This window comes from Cyclopterus lumpus, chromosome 18 (assembly GCF_009769545.1).
Source record: "Cyclopterus lumpus isolate fCycLum1 chromosome 18, fCycLum1.pri, whole genome shotgun sequence".
In the NCBI taxonomy this organism is placed as follows: Eukaryota; Metazoa; Chordata; class Actinopteri; order Perciformes; family Cyclopteridae; genus Cyclopterus; species Cyclopterus lumpus.
In genome coordinates, this window is record NC_046983.1 from 14065484 (window position 1) to 14080364 (window position 14881).

Consider the following 14881-nt stretch of genomic DNA (forward strand, 5'->3'; position numbering starts at 1 on the left):
AAAAGCACATCATAATATGCTTCATAATACCAAGCAACTTTAGACATTGACAGTTAAGAAAAACAGTTTCAAATATTATTTGAAATATGTAATTATGGTTGTACAATGTAAGGTAATTATGTGTCCCAAATAACACAAGGAATTACAAAAAAAAAACTCCCAGTATAGCTGAATTTAGTCGATTATAATATTTTACAATTATATATTTTGAATTCTGGACTTTAACTTTTTTTAATTTGTATGCATTGCAATATTAATACTTTTGAGTCCTAATTCCACCCCTGGTCATATCACAATAATACTAAGGCCGCTCTGACTTATTTGCGGGCTTTTTCATCTGTGCCGTTTTATCTAATCGGTGTACTTTTGAATTTATGTTTTCGTCGTGTTGTACATGCACTGTCCTTCTCCATCTGCACTTTGCTCAGTTATTTTGTTGGTTAAAGTCGCGGCTCGGCTGTGTGTTCTGTCGTCTGGTGATTGATTAGTGTGGTCTTGAAAAAGATCGGGTTTCGATTAGCCACCCTGTTTGTGTTGTATACGGAAACTCAGCGCCGAAGATGTATATCGATGTCCTGGGGATTACTTTAAGGCTAATCCGGTTGTTTGTGGTAGTACAATTATTCGACTGTTTTAGTTAGATAGTGGCACACGGTGTTTTTCACAATACATGAACAGACCGCGGCACTTAAGCCTCGCGCTGTTTACACCACAGCAGATGGTGAACCGTTTAGTAACTGTACAGTTACAGTGATGGAATCACAATGCGAGTACTCAATGTATTTCCCCGCCGCTCCGATATCTAGTCTGTCCGACCCCGCGGACTACGCGTCTCTTCCGCGGCGGAACCACGTCTACCTCGGGGAGGTCGTCCAGTTCCTGCTGGTCCTACGCTCCCGGAACACGGCGGGGAGGAGGGACGACAGCGCCGGCGTTTTGCCCTGGAAGGAGCTGGCTGGCTCTCTGTCCGCTCTGGCAAGCGCGTGCGTCGCCGAGAGCCGCGAGCGGAGACCCGGCGGCGAGTACCAGCCGGACATCCAGAGCACCAGCAGCGGGGAAGAGGAGTCCGGAGAGAGGGAGTCTGGGGTCGAAATACCGGAGAGCAGCCGGACTTTCAGTCAGTGCAGCCTGAGTCTCATTCGCAACAGCTCGGCCGCTGGTGGGCGACAGTCTGGGAGGGAACCGGTGAAGGTATGACGGAAATGTACGAGTGGTTACGATCTCAGGTTAGGTGCGCCTCACTGTATTTACCATCTACATTCTGTATGAAAGGCGAACAACCACGTGTACATGTGGGACATTTTGGATAACCTTTAAACTCACTGCCATCACCTCACCTCTCAAGGGACTGACCTCCCTTCAGTGTAACCAGAAGTGGCTTTATTTACTTCCTGAGGTGAGGGGGAAACCAAACCACAGACATTCATACACTTTTCTTTCTCCACTGAACTGCTTTATTCTGATTGATTTGAGCAGCCTCCGCTCTGCCTGATCTGTGCAGTGGTTTTATGCTCCAGATGTGTCAAGACTTGCCGGTGCGGTCAGGACCTCAGGGGCTTTAAACCAGTTTCAGTCTCCACCTTCTAGCTTGTCAGGCTGCAGACAAGGAGGAGGCCTCCAGGCCGTGGAGACGACTCAGACGCACCAACAGTACATGGCCGGGTGCAGAACCTCACATTGTGTCTGTTGATCTGAGTATTTTCAAACTTTCCAGTACCAAACGTTGGCACAGACTGCTCGGTCACTACCTCCCAACTATGATATTTAGATATGAAATATAATTATTAAAATGTTATACTACTTTTGAGTCCTAATTCCACCCCATGTCATATCACAATACCACTTTAAGGACCGCTCTGACTTATTTGCGGGCTTTTTCATGTGTTCCGTTTTATCTAATCGGTGTACTTTTGAATTTATGTTTTCGTCGTGTTGTACATGCACTGTCCTTCTCCATCTGCACTTTGCTCAGTTATTTTGTTGGTGAAAGTCATACTTCAAAAAGCGCTCTTGACTAAGATGCTAAATAGTAATTATACAAATTTATGGTAGAGCTGAACTATTTGTTGACCAACAGAAAGTTAATTTGTAAGAATGAGACTAGATATTGTCTTAGATTTTGTAATATGGTATTAATGTTGCCTTTTCCTGGTTTTAAAGGCTACATTTTTGGTAAAGGGATGTTATTTTCTTAACTTACCACAATGTTCTAATAAATGTTGTTGATATGTTGATCTTGAGCAGGCGGCAACTTTCGGTTCTGCCGAGTGAAGCAGATGCCGAATTGTCTTAAAACCTGCATTCCTTCCAATGACCATCAGGGGGCGACTTTTCTGGTTGTATAGAAGCCTCTATAAAATGACTCTACTTCTCTCTTGATTTATTCCCTCAGTAAACATTGTAAACATGAGTTTATGGTCTCAATCTCTAGTTGTGAGCCTTCTTAAATACAGCATGATGTTCACTGGTTGCAAAAAGCCAAGATGGCGACGATTATAATATAAGACGGCAACGGACAGATCACCAAACTCAAGGCTTCAAAACCACAGTCCACAAACCAATGGGTGACGTCACGATGACCATGTCAACTTCTTCTCTACACTCCATGATATTGATATATATGTATATATTATTCAAAATATTTGATATTCTCCATAACGCCCAGCTTCAATTCAGGTCAAACAATCTATGGTTTCAATTTCTCCAATGTGAGGATTTGCTGCTTTTCTGTCAAAATATCAAAACAAAAACATCCCATGGACTGTTTTATAGACAAAACAAGACATTTGAAGATGTCACCTTTCACTGGAGAACTGGAATTGGCTTTTGACACAGTTTTCAGTCATCTTCTAGATAGGTTCGAGTCCTGTTGGACTTGTCCGTCAACGATCTGAATGCTAATTTAATCCAAATATTATCATCAAAACAAACTCTAACTTTCATCCCTCACCATCCTGTCCTCTGCTTGTCCTCCTGCAGTCTGCTCTGGTGCTGGAGGACCAGGTCATTTTTAGTCTCACCGTCTCTTTGGACAAGCTGCCGGTCAACACACAAAAAGCCAAGGTCAGACACGTCTGCATGTACACACAGAGTTGGATCGCATTGTGTTCGGCTGTCGGGGTGGGGGGTTGCACGTCAGACCGGTTTGAAACCTTCCACGTCAGACTAACTTATCAGGAAGACCAAATGAAGGTGGACAGCAGACATGTCGGCTAAACCTTCTGCCTCTCTCTGCTGTCAGATCATAGTGACCATGTGGAGGCAGGACGGGGAGGTGGAGGTGAGGGAACACGGCTACCTGACTCTTCTGCAGCTCCGGAGTCCGATGCACACCTTCAGGCAGGACCTCAGCACGTTAAAGGCGCAGGGTACACGCACTCCGTTTCTCTCAACGCTATACATGAGACCCGGCGAGCAGCGGCGCCTGTGGTGTGACGAGTTGATTCAACCGTGCAAAGTGTTCCTTGACACACAAAAAACTTTAATTTTTTTCTCAGAACTTTATAATCCCAAAGAATATTAAATTTTTGTTTCTCATAGATTTGGGAATTTCTACTATAGCCATGTTTTTTTTAATCATAAATTTACCGCTTTAATCTAAGAATATTACATTTTTTCTATTCTCAGAAATATACCGTTTTAATCTGAAAATATCCACGTTTTTTTCTCATCAATTTATCACTTTAATCTGAGAATATCCATGTTTTTTCTCATGAATTTACCACTTTAAACTAAGAATATCTATGTTTTGTTCTCATCAATTAACCTCCTGAATCTTATAAATCTTAACTTTTTCCTCTGATTACTGAACACAGTTGTGTCCTGTTTCCATCCCTAGTCAGCACCATCCTGAATGTTCTTCCACCTCCCAGTGTCCAATGTCAGTACATGGCTGTCTCTGGGAAACACCTGACTGTCCTTAAAGGTAGTCCATCATCTCACACACACACACGCACGCACACACACACACACACACACACTCCTTGAGTTTTGCCAACCCCCCCCCCCCTGTCTCTCCTCAGTGTTAAACTGCAGCTCTCAGGATGAGCTGTGTATCAGAGATGTAAAGATCCTTCCTAACTATAACTCCTCCTACCTCCCCATGATGCCAGACGGCTCAGTTCTCATCGTCGACAATGTCTGGTAAGCTCTGGCTGTATACTCTCCAATAACAACATCTGTCCAAAAGCAGCGAGTTTTTCCTCATCTGAATCAAGGGATCGAAGTATAATGTACAGATTGCTGCACAGGCCCCTTGGGACAAGCGTGGACCAGCCATATTGGGCTATCTAACTGTAAAACAGGGAATCTTTGTATGCAAGTGTGTCCTTTGCATACCTCGACACCCGTTCCTCCAATCCGCTTCACACTCGGTGGCCATATTGCTGCAGACCAACAGATGTGCAGCGTGGAAGTCTGCCCAATTTGAACGTGTCGTACAATATCCAAACAAGCGAGCAGTGCTCAGAGGTCATTGATCTGCTGCTGGATGCTTCTTGGGTTTCAAGCAATCGGCATACCAAACATTGTCTTCGACTCGACTGTTTTGTTGCTCAGGTTCCCAGCAGCTGAGAAGGGCTGGTAACCCTGAGCAATGGCAAAACACACATTCACGAATGGTTTCAAAACATCTTTAGGAACTTCCCAAATCTCGGCTACTGCACAAACCACTTCCCCCACTGTGTTATGGCGCTGAACTTCCTCCTCCAGCATATTTAGTTGTTCATCTATTTTAAGTCGAGAGAGGCTGGTGGGCGACCCAGCCTGCTTTTCACTGGAGGCTCCACCTTCTGTGCGGTCATTAGGTGAAGATTGATGTGACTAGAAGCGCTGAGCTGGACAATCTTTTTTTCTTTTCTTTTTTTACAACCTTTTTTTCTCCAAAGCCGTTGACATTGGTTGTATTTGTTGTCATTGTGGCTGGTTGAGCAAAACATAAATTCTGCAGTAAATTCCTTAAATTCATCAGCCTCAGCTGTGTTTAGAGCGAGCGAGTAAATGACAGCATAGCCGTACTGGCGAGCATTGTTGTGCTGAGCATGTTATTAGTACAGCAGCCGCCTCCAGTCATGATGACGCACACATTTATATGGAGGGTTGTTGTCTCATCCGGTCATAATTCACTGTGCTGGTATGTGGGTCAAATCAAGAAGCGGGTTTGGTCTCCGAAACAAACGCTTCCTTTGTTTCCATTTCCTTTAAAGCCACCAATCGGCTGAGGTCACCGTGGCATCGTTCTATCGGATGGATGGCGAGTCGTCGCGCTTACCCAGCACGCTCAGCGCCCTGGAGGAGCAGAACTTCCTGTTCCAGCTGCAGCTACAAGACAAAGCGGAGGAGGACTCCAGCGCGGTGAGAAGACACGGCGGAGGCAGCTTCCCCCAGTTTACCCATCACTTGACCCATCATAGGCCATCATACAAGCTCTCGTAGATTTGTATTTTATGGCAAAAGTCAGAATTTTTCTTTTCCTATGTAGAATAACAAGATTTCTTTTGTTAAGTTAACAACAGATTGCCGTGTTACGTGGTTTATTACTACAGTTTGCAGTGTTGCTGCTCAAATACAATAATATTGACCGTATTCATTACTGCAAGCACGGAACAAAGTAGATACAAATACATTGGTTTTGATTCATAATGAAAAAAGAACAGCCATTTCTTTTGTGTATTTCTCCCCAATTCAACCCAACTCCTATTTAGGATTATTTTACTCTGAACTGAGAGTTCAAACATGTTATCAAACTAGAATACCTTATTCCTATGTTTTAAGGAGAAGAGATTATTGTCGACAAATCCCATGAACAGACCAAAACCAACAGTTTGTTAGTCTGTCTGCGGCTCTCTGCCCTGATTTGTCAGCTCTTTAAAAACAGCTGATCAACATTTATTTTTATTTTTTATAAAAGCTGTCATTTCCTAAAAACAAGGCTGATTATCTAACTTTCTCAGTCCACATTTTGCTGCTTCAGTGTGTGTTTTTGTGTCAGCAGGACGGTGGATGTGGGAGTGAGTCAGAGTAAACCTCAGCGTGTGTGTTCATGTCAGAAATGAACATGTCACCCACTGCAACAGGTTTTAAATAGTTTTAATTCATCGTGTGTGTATGTGTATGTGTAGGGTTTGGAAGTCCAGTTGGTGGCTGTGTTACAGTGGTACACTCCGACGCTGCCTTTGACAAGGTAACTGCTCCTCTTCTGTTCGATTCAATTCAGTTTATTTTGTATAGCCCAATATCACAAATTACAAATTTGCCTCAGAGGGCTTTACAATCTGTACACATACGACATCCCTGTCCCAGAACCTCACATCGGATCAGGAAAAACTCCCCAAAAATAACCTTTCACAAGGAAAAAAGGGAAGAAACCTTCAGGAGAGCAACAGAGGAGGATCCCTCTCCCCGGATGGACAGATGCAATAGATGTCATGTGTACAGAATGAACAGCATTTACAAAGTTACATAAACACATTTAAATGAATATGACAATGTATGAATGGACCTCCACAATCCATGAAACAGAAGGAGGTAGAAAGGAGGGGGGGCGCATCAGCAGGGTCCATGGCCATGCCGCATCAGCCGGGCCAAGGCAGGAGGCATCAGACACCGCCAGGTCCAATGGACCCTATGAGACGTGAAGTCACAAAGACTCTGGGGAGGAAGCAGAGTTAGTAAGGTGCAATGGAGAGATGTAAATTCATCCATAAGTAAAGAATCCTTTACTTTAGAATCCTAAAAAAACATCCTCTAGCAGCCTATAAGCCTATAGCAGCATATATGGCTGGACCAGGGCAAACCTGATTCAGCCCTAACTATAAGCACTGTCTGCAGTGAAACGGTAAAACACTTGTTGGCTCTCCCTCCAGATACATCTCCAGTTGTTACTCGTTGCCCAGTATCCGCTTGGCCCGTCCTCTGCTGGTGATGACCGCTTCCTGTCCCCGCACAGTCCGTCCTCTGGAGCATTTCTGGGTGAAATACACCCTGCTCAACAACTTGCAGGACTTCCTGGCCGTCTGGCTGATCTGGAATTCGGACGGTGAGTTGCAGACTTCATCGTCGCACGGTCCCATTGCTATTTCTTTCTTTCTTTTTTTTATTACAGTGCAGAAACAATTCGGCTCGTTCCGTTTCTTGGTATTGAGTGATTTTGTGTCACAACGACACTCTAAACTAAAGCCCCTTCGCGACTTTATTTATTTCTCTTGAGGAGGTGGGATGATTTCATCTTTTACCTTTTGCTTTCATTTTTAACCACGTCCGGAGTGCAAATGTCAATTATGCAGGAAGCCAACAACATGTTTGCTTATCCGATGACCAACACATGGCCATATTTGGAAACCAATATAATGTCGCTACATAAAGAAATTTACACTTGTATTGATCCCAGTGGGTAAATTCTTCTCTGCATTGACCCATCCTTAGTTATTAAGGAGCAGTGGGCTGCAGTGAAGCGCCCGGGGAGCAACAGGGGGTTCAGTGTATTGCTCAAGGACACTTCAACATGAACTATGGGGAGAGCGGGGATCGAACCAGGTACCTTGTGGTTACAGGACGACCACAAATCCCCATTAGATACAGATCAATCCCTCAAACATAAAACATATCTGAAGACTAATCTTAGATCAACATCAGGCAGCTTGGATGAGTTAGTCAGTTCACTCCTATCGTCGTCATTCTGTTGTCACCGGAGGTTGCTGCTTGATATAGATTTGGCAGCACTCCAAGCTTCACTACAATGTTATAATATATATTGTTTCATACTTTGCAAAAGGAACCAAAACTAGTAATCAAAATCTGACTGACTCAAAACAGCCTCTTGAGTAGAGTGATTCCTCCCTCGGGTCATCCCTTTAGTGGGACTGCAGATGAGCGTTGAGAATATTTCACTCATAGTGTAATAATCCAAGAAACCATTATAACTGGGGAGGGACACGCTGTCTGCATTGGTGGGAGTCGGGCCACCCGGTCCGGCTTTGATTCCGACCGGTTTGATGTCCAGCACCCTTGAACACATGTTGGTGTGTGTGTCATGGTGAGCTGCATTGATGAAATCCATCAGTCTAGTGAAGCACAGAAAGCTGCAGTGTTCAAACAGGTCTGATATATGTGTGTGGTGGGGGGGGGGGGGGGGGGGGGGGGGGGGGGGGGCACTGGATCCATGTCTCAACACAAGGCAGACTCCTTTTTGGTGCCCTAGTAGAGATTTGAGCTGGTCCCCTTTGCAAACAATCATTGTGTTTTTTTGTTAAATTTAGATTTTTTTTTATTCCGCCCTTATGGAAGAATGCCCCTAGCACATCGCCTACACCAACGGTCCTCAGCCTTTTTCGCACCACCGACCGGTTTCGTATAAGACAATATTTTCACGTAAAAATACAACTCTCCATAATGCCGAGTTAGAGGGAGCCCTAAGCTTGTTTCTCTGCAACATGCTGGTCCCATCTCGGGGTAATGGGAGAATGACACCCAAAGTGTGTTCCTTATGTCCAGTCTACTCCATAACTGTCACTGCAGAAAACCTGCTTCACAAAGACAGGATGTTGGAAATGGAAGCAGGTTTCACACTTTGCTTGTGACTCCTGGACTAAAAATAAAATAAGGCCCTGTGGTGGTCCAGCGGAAGGGGCGGGGCTTTTCCTTTTTATAGTGTGGCATAAACGGACTGCCAATTAGTGTAGCAAGCGTTCTCAAGGAAATCCTAATCTACTTCCACCTTCTTTCTCCCTCCTCTCCCCCACTACCTGTTCCCTACCTAACTAACTAACTACCGCCACCCATCCATTCATCAGCTGAGAGAGGAGGCCGGCAGGATCCCAGGGCCCACCCGGCAGTGGTGTGCCAGTCTCCCCTTAACAACCTGGGACAGTGTAGGAAGGGCGCTACCCTCTCCTTCACCGTGGCCTTCCAGATCCTCAGGACTGGACTCTTTGAGGTACGGCCTGGTTCTTCCGATGCATTCAAACAGTAATCGGTTAACTGACAAAAATAAACACAGTGACAACCCCGTCTGGCCTATCTCCCACCACCGTAGTTGAGCCAGCACATGAAACTGAAGCTCCAGTTCACAGCCTCGGTGTCCACTCACCCCGTGGAGCCTTGGTCACCGTTGTCATCATCATCATCATCATCATCGGGCCCTGCAGCCAGAGAGTTGCTGGAGAGACACAACGCGGGTCGGTCACAGAGCTTCTCCCTCCAGCAGCCGTCCAGGTCAAACCACGTCAGGTACGGTGGGTTTATTCCAGCTGCAGTTGTATAAATGATGTTAAGACACAGACATTATGCAGACATTTACTGCTCATTACTGTCTTACCATCTGCTGGCTACAGGACTGGCAGCATGATGGTGCGCCGGGCCGCCACTCCTACCGTAGGACCTGCGATTGGCAGACCGCTGCCACCGACCCCCAACCACGCCCTCATCTCACTGGGAAAAATAGCAAAGAGAGAGTGTAAAGTGTTGGTGCTGGGACCAATGCAAGAAGCTCACGGCAGGTAAGAAAGCAGCTTCAACACTTTTAAATCCTATTACAAGCTCTCCGTTGCATATGTAAAATAAATGGGCGTTCTTTACATTTAGTGAGAGAAATGCGTAGAAATTGGTTACGCTCATCTAAAACCAAGTCTAACCATAAGGACTAACATAATTATGCCAATTAAAAAACACATGGGGCCGTCTTCAACTGTCTTGTTGTCCAACCAACTTTATTTATTACAAAGCTGCCCTCGAGCAAAGATACACAGGCCTGTTTGCATTGGTCAGATTTGTGTGACATAGAATGAACAAGTAGTTCTCCCTTGTGGTGTGTGAGGGGGCGGCTGTGAGTGTACAAGCCTTTTTACAATAGCTGCACATACTCATACATGTAAGAGACTCAGTGATGCTGGTAATGCTGTGTGTGAAATGGGCTTTTGTTCAGTTGAACTGACACTTGTACAACTGAAAGCTCTTCTTTTTCTCCTCAGATGACCTGGAAAAGAAGGTTTGGACTGAAGACACACAGTGTTTGCTCCCTGGCTCTGGGGTCTTCTCCTCTGCCTGAAGACGACAAGATGGCGGATGGAGAGATGGAGGAGCAGAGAGGAATCCTGATGGAGCCACAACCATTCTTCATTTCAGTGGTTCATCATTTCAATTCTTGTTTTTACACGTCCTTTTAGCCTACATTTCATTTTACTCAGCGGGTTATTGTCATTGCCGTTCATTGCTCTGTGATTTTGTTTATTTATAGTTACTAGTATATTTAAAAGTTATATGTAGGGTATAATCAGGAAACCCCAGCTTGCCTGCTTGTGCCTGGTCTGGGAGCACAGAGAAAGCTGGGTGGAACCAGTAGTTTGTATTTCCTTAGATCCATTTTGTGAAGTACTTGTTTGCCATCAGACCATCAGTAAGTTTAGAGGAAACTGCTAGCCATAGCTGCATCTGAAGAGGGAGCATAGCAAACGCTAACGTAACAGCTAATCCTCATCCCACCTCGCTTAATTCACTTTAACTGTAATATTTATTGTGATGCTAATTTAGGCTGGCTAAAAACATGTCAATAACTAAATGTACTAATTAACCAACTCCTTCAGGTGTCTTTTAGGTCGACCAAGCGCTCAACAAACCCGAGGTAGCGACGTGTCAATCACATGGTAGCCCCGCCCTAAATGGACCATGCTGGTGCTGTATTGAAGAAGACTTGAAACTAGAGATTGAGACCATAAACTCATATTTACAATGTTTACTGAGGGAATAAATCAAGAGAGAAGTAGAGTCATTTTATATAGACTTCTATACAACCAGAGGAGTCACCCCCTGCTGGCCATTAGAGAGAATGCAACTTTAGGGCACTTCTCCTTTGGTTTCACTTTCCACCAAAGTTGCCCCTTTGCTTGTGACCCGCCATTGTTGGTCAGCTTTTTGTTCCAATAAGAACCACTACAGATATTCAATAAACCTGATTCATCATGTCTCTACAACAGAGCGAGGCTTGCAGTTTCCTCCATTCTTCCAGTGTTTTTTGCAAAGCTAAGCTAAACATGTTTTAAAACTATATCTGTGCTTTAACGTACAGATGTAAAATGGATATTGATCTACAAAATCTGATTCTGAGTATGATGGCAAACAGGAAGTTCCCCCAATATCGCATTGCTCCTTTTGAATAAGAATGAGACAGAAGTTTCATTCTGGTCGATTTTGACGACCTCTTTATTCAAATCTGTTAATCCAGAACAGTTCGGACTTCTGCTTATTTGCTCATGAGGGAAATGTGAATATTGATAGCTTAAAGGTTACAAAATGGGTCTATTTTAAAGAGAGGATCACATTTGAATGAGCGTGATCAGCACAATTCACTGGACGATTTATTTGATGTACTCGTTTCAATGATGTCTATTTATTGTTAATGTTCAGGTTTTAAATTGGTGTTTACTTCTTTTATTTGACTACTCGTATACACGCCATTGTCCGACAACCCTTCACAGCCTCATCTGTAGAGAGCTTATTATTGGAGTAATGTGCTGCTTGGAGCCGGCACTTGTGTGTTTACATTCTCTTTCTTTGACATTTCTGACATCCACATTTAAAGCATTTCATTGAGCAGCCATTAAAGCTTTTAAATAAGACTATATATAACATATTTAGTTTCTTAGGGTTTTTCCCAGATAGAACTGTGTAAAAAAAATAAAGATTCTTTGATTGTTTATTTATTTGTTCATTTCCAGTACACATTTGTGGATTATTGGAAATTTGAACTGTCTTACCGTTGACAAATGTCCTACTTTTATTTGTCTTGGATCAAAGTGTTGGCTAGGGGGGGGACTTTGAGATGGAGGTGGCAACGGGTCAATAAAGTCATAGGGTCGTCTTCTTAAAGCAAATTTGACATATCGGCCAAACGGTGGATTTACAACTTCCAGGTCACGTGACATTTCCCATTGGCTTACATTGTCTTTTGTTTTAGGTGACTGTCGTAGGGTGCCATCATAGTGTTAAAGCAGCTACACATTACAGACCTACTGACCTCTCTGTGTGTGTGTGTGGCAACACGGTTCACACTGAACATCAACATCTTGAATTTGAGGCCGTAGAATGTGGAGAAAATGTGTGGAATTTTACAAGTGAGGTTTTGTTTGTGTGCTGGAGTTGTGATTGTCCTGCTGAACACAGCTGCTGCTGCTGGTCTTGGTCTGAATGTGTCTTCTATTCCTGGAACCTCCTCCGGCATCAAGCCGTCGGTGTGTGACGAAGCTCAGGTTCTGTCACATGTTTGGAAACTCCTGGTTTTCTGCCCACTTTGAGGGCAAATAAAGTTTATATTTGGATTTGGTATTCTGTTGGCTGTTGAGTTTATTACAGAACATCTTTCATCATTTGGACACATATTAACATGAAGGAAAAGCCCAAGAGTAGAGCAGAGTTTGGCGTTTATAAAGAACATACGTTCAATCAGTGGTGAAAGTATGCATTTAAATACAATTTTGAGTATTTGTATTTTCTGTTGCTTTATACTTTTACTCCACTACATCTTCAACTTTTGACTGCATCACATTTATTTGATACATTTTGGTACAAATTCATATTATTATTAATACAAAATAATTATCGACAGATAAATTAAGCTGTTGCCAGCTGCAATATTAAAGTGACGCATATATTAATCTGTACTGCACGGTGGTGCACTGTCTCCGAGAGGGGCTTGGGTTCAGTTCCCGGTCTGGTTCAGCACCCTGAATAGGAGAAGCGGTTTGGATAATGGAATGGAACATGTATTAATCTATCAATGAGTATAATGCAATAATATAATTTACATTATTACCAAATGTACCATTCTGTGCAATGAGTACTTTTACATTCGTTACTTTAAGTATATTTTGACATTAAGACTTATACTTAAGTGAGATTTGATGCACCTTAATGTCTCAGTACGTATTACTGGCCCTTTAACCCTGGTGCTATAGGGACATCTTCGGTCTTTTTAATTTCAATGTTTTGATTATTGTGGCATTATTGTATATGGCATACATTTTGGCAAGGATGTGAGGTTTGGACAGTTAACCTCAGCTCCAATAATGAGTCTATAATAAACGCTCAGACCCTTAAGGACAAACTGGTCCCATTAAAACCACAATGTTTGATCCCACAGCTGTAATTTAATTCAGTTTATTTTGTATAGCCCAATATCACAAATTTGCCTCAGAGGGTTTTACAATCTGTACACATACGACATCCCTGTCCCAGGACCTCACATCGGATCAGGAAAAACTCCCCAAAAATAACCTTTCACAGGGAAAAAAGGGAAGAAACCTTCAGGAGAGCAACAGAGGAGGATCCCTCTCCCTGAATGGACAGACACAATAGATGTCATGTGTACAAAATGAACAGCATTACAGAGTTACATAAACACATTTAAATGAAGATGACAATGTATGAATGGACCTCGACACTCCATGAAACAGAAGGAGGTAGAGAGGAGGGGGGCGGGGCGCATCAGCAGGGGCCATGGCGCATCAGCAGGGCCAAGGTAGGAGGCCGGCTCACCAGGCAGGAGACATCAGACACAGCAAGGTCCAATGGACCCTATGAGACGTGAAGTCACAAAGACTCCGGGGAGGAAGCAGAGTTAGTAAGGTGCAAAGGAGAGATGTAAATTCATCCATAAGTAAAGAGAGAAGAGGAGATAGGTGCTCAGTGTATCCTAAAAACATCCCCCAGCAGCCTATAAGCCTATCGCAGCATATCAAGGGGCTGGACTAGGGTAAACCTGATTCAGCCCTAACTATAAGCACTATTAGAGGAAAGTCTTAAGTCTATTATTGAATGAGGTGACTGTGTCTGCCTCCCGGACTAAAAGTGGAAGCTGGTTCCATAAAAGAGGAGCTTGATAACTGAAGGCTCTGGCTGCCATCCTAATAATAAAGACTCTAGGAACCATAAGTAGTCCCGCATTTAGTGAGCGCAGCTCTCTAGTGGGGCAATATGGTACTACAAGCTCCTTAAGATATGATGGTGCATCACCAATCAAGGCTTTGTAGGTGAGGAGAAGAATTTTAAATGTGATTCTTGATTTTACAGGGAGCCAGTGCAGAGCAGCTAATACAGGAGTCATGTGATCTCTTTTCTTAGTTTTTGTGAGTACGCGAGCTGCAGCATTCTGGATTAACTGGAGGGATTTAAGAGACTTATTAGAGCAGCCTGATAATAAGGAATTGCAGTAATCTAGTCTGGAATTAACAAACGCGTGAACCAGCTTTTCTGCATCTTTTTGAGACAAGATGTGCCTGATTTTTGAAATGTTATGCAGTCCTTGAGAGTTGCTTTACGTGGGATAAAGCAGTGGTCCCCAACCTTTTTTGAGCCACGGACCGGTTTCGTGTCAGAAAATATTTTCCAGGACCGGCCTTCAGTGTGGGCGATAAATATGATGTAATAAAATGACGTAATAAAATGATACGATCGGCATTAAGTGCATACAAATATAACTCACCATGACGCCGAGAACCCTGAGCTTGTTTATCTGCAACGAGCCGGTGCCATCTCGGGGTGAAGGGAGACAACGACACCCAAAGTGTGTTTGTTATGTCCGGTCTGCTCCGTAACTTAGTTTTCGTCGCTGTCATTGCAGAAAATCCGCTTCACAAAGAAGCTCTCCAAAGCAATTTGTTTTTTTTTACTCATTTTCTCTCGCTTGTGGGTTTGTGCGATAGCACAAACTACTCAAGAGGTTACTTATACGTAATACGTGACCGCTTGAGATGTGTGACGTATTTCGTGACCTTGCGAGAGGCTCAGATGCACAGAAGGATGTATCAGGTCCTTTTTCAAAATAAAATATTTTTTTACAACTTTTATAAAAAAAATTAAAAAATCATTCACTCTTTCAGTGCGACCCGGTACA

The 14881-nt window shown here is 43.5% G+C and overlaps 1 protein-coding gene across 3 annotated transcripts; it reads left to right on the forward strand.

Moving 5' to 3' along the window:
• The first annotated feature begins 506 nt into the window (after positions 1-506).
• map11 (microtubule associated protein 1) lies at positions 507-10737 on the forward strand. Of its 3 annotated transcripts, none has more exons than XM_034557219.1 (12): positions 507-1191; positions 2980-3063; positions 3242-3368; positions 3839-3925; positions 4023-4143; positions 5205-5352; positions 6120-6181; positions 6864-7036; positions 8790-8932; positions 9032-9225; positions 9330-9494; positions 9966-10737. In XM_034557219.1, exons 1-12 carry the CDS (start codon positions 754-756, stop codon positions 9967-9969), a joined length of 1746 nt encoding a protein of 581 aa, XP_034413110.1. In that variant the 5' UTR covers positions 507-753; the 3' UTR covers positions 9970-10737. The 3 variants fall into 3 exon arrangements, with proteins under 3 accessions (XP_034413110.1, XP_034413112.1, XP_034413111.1); XM_034557221.1 differs by having other exon boundaries at positions 4113-4143; XM_034557220.1 differs by lacking the exon at positions 9966-10737 and having other exon boundaries at positions 9330-9498.
• Positions 10738-14881: the final 4144 nt, after the last annotated feature.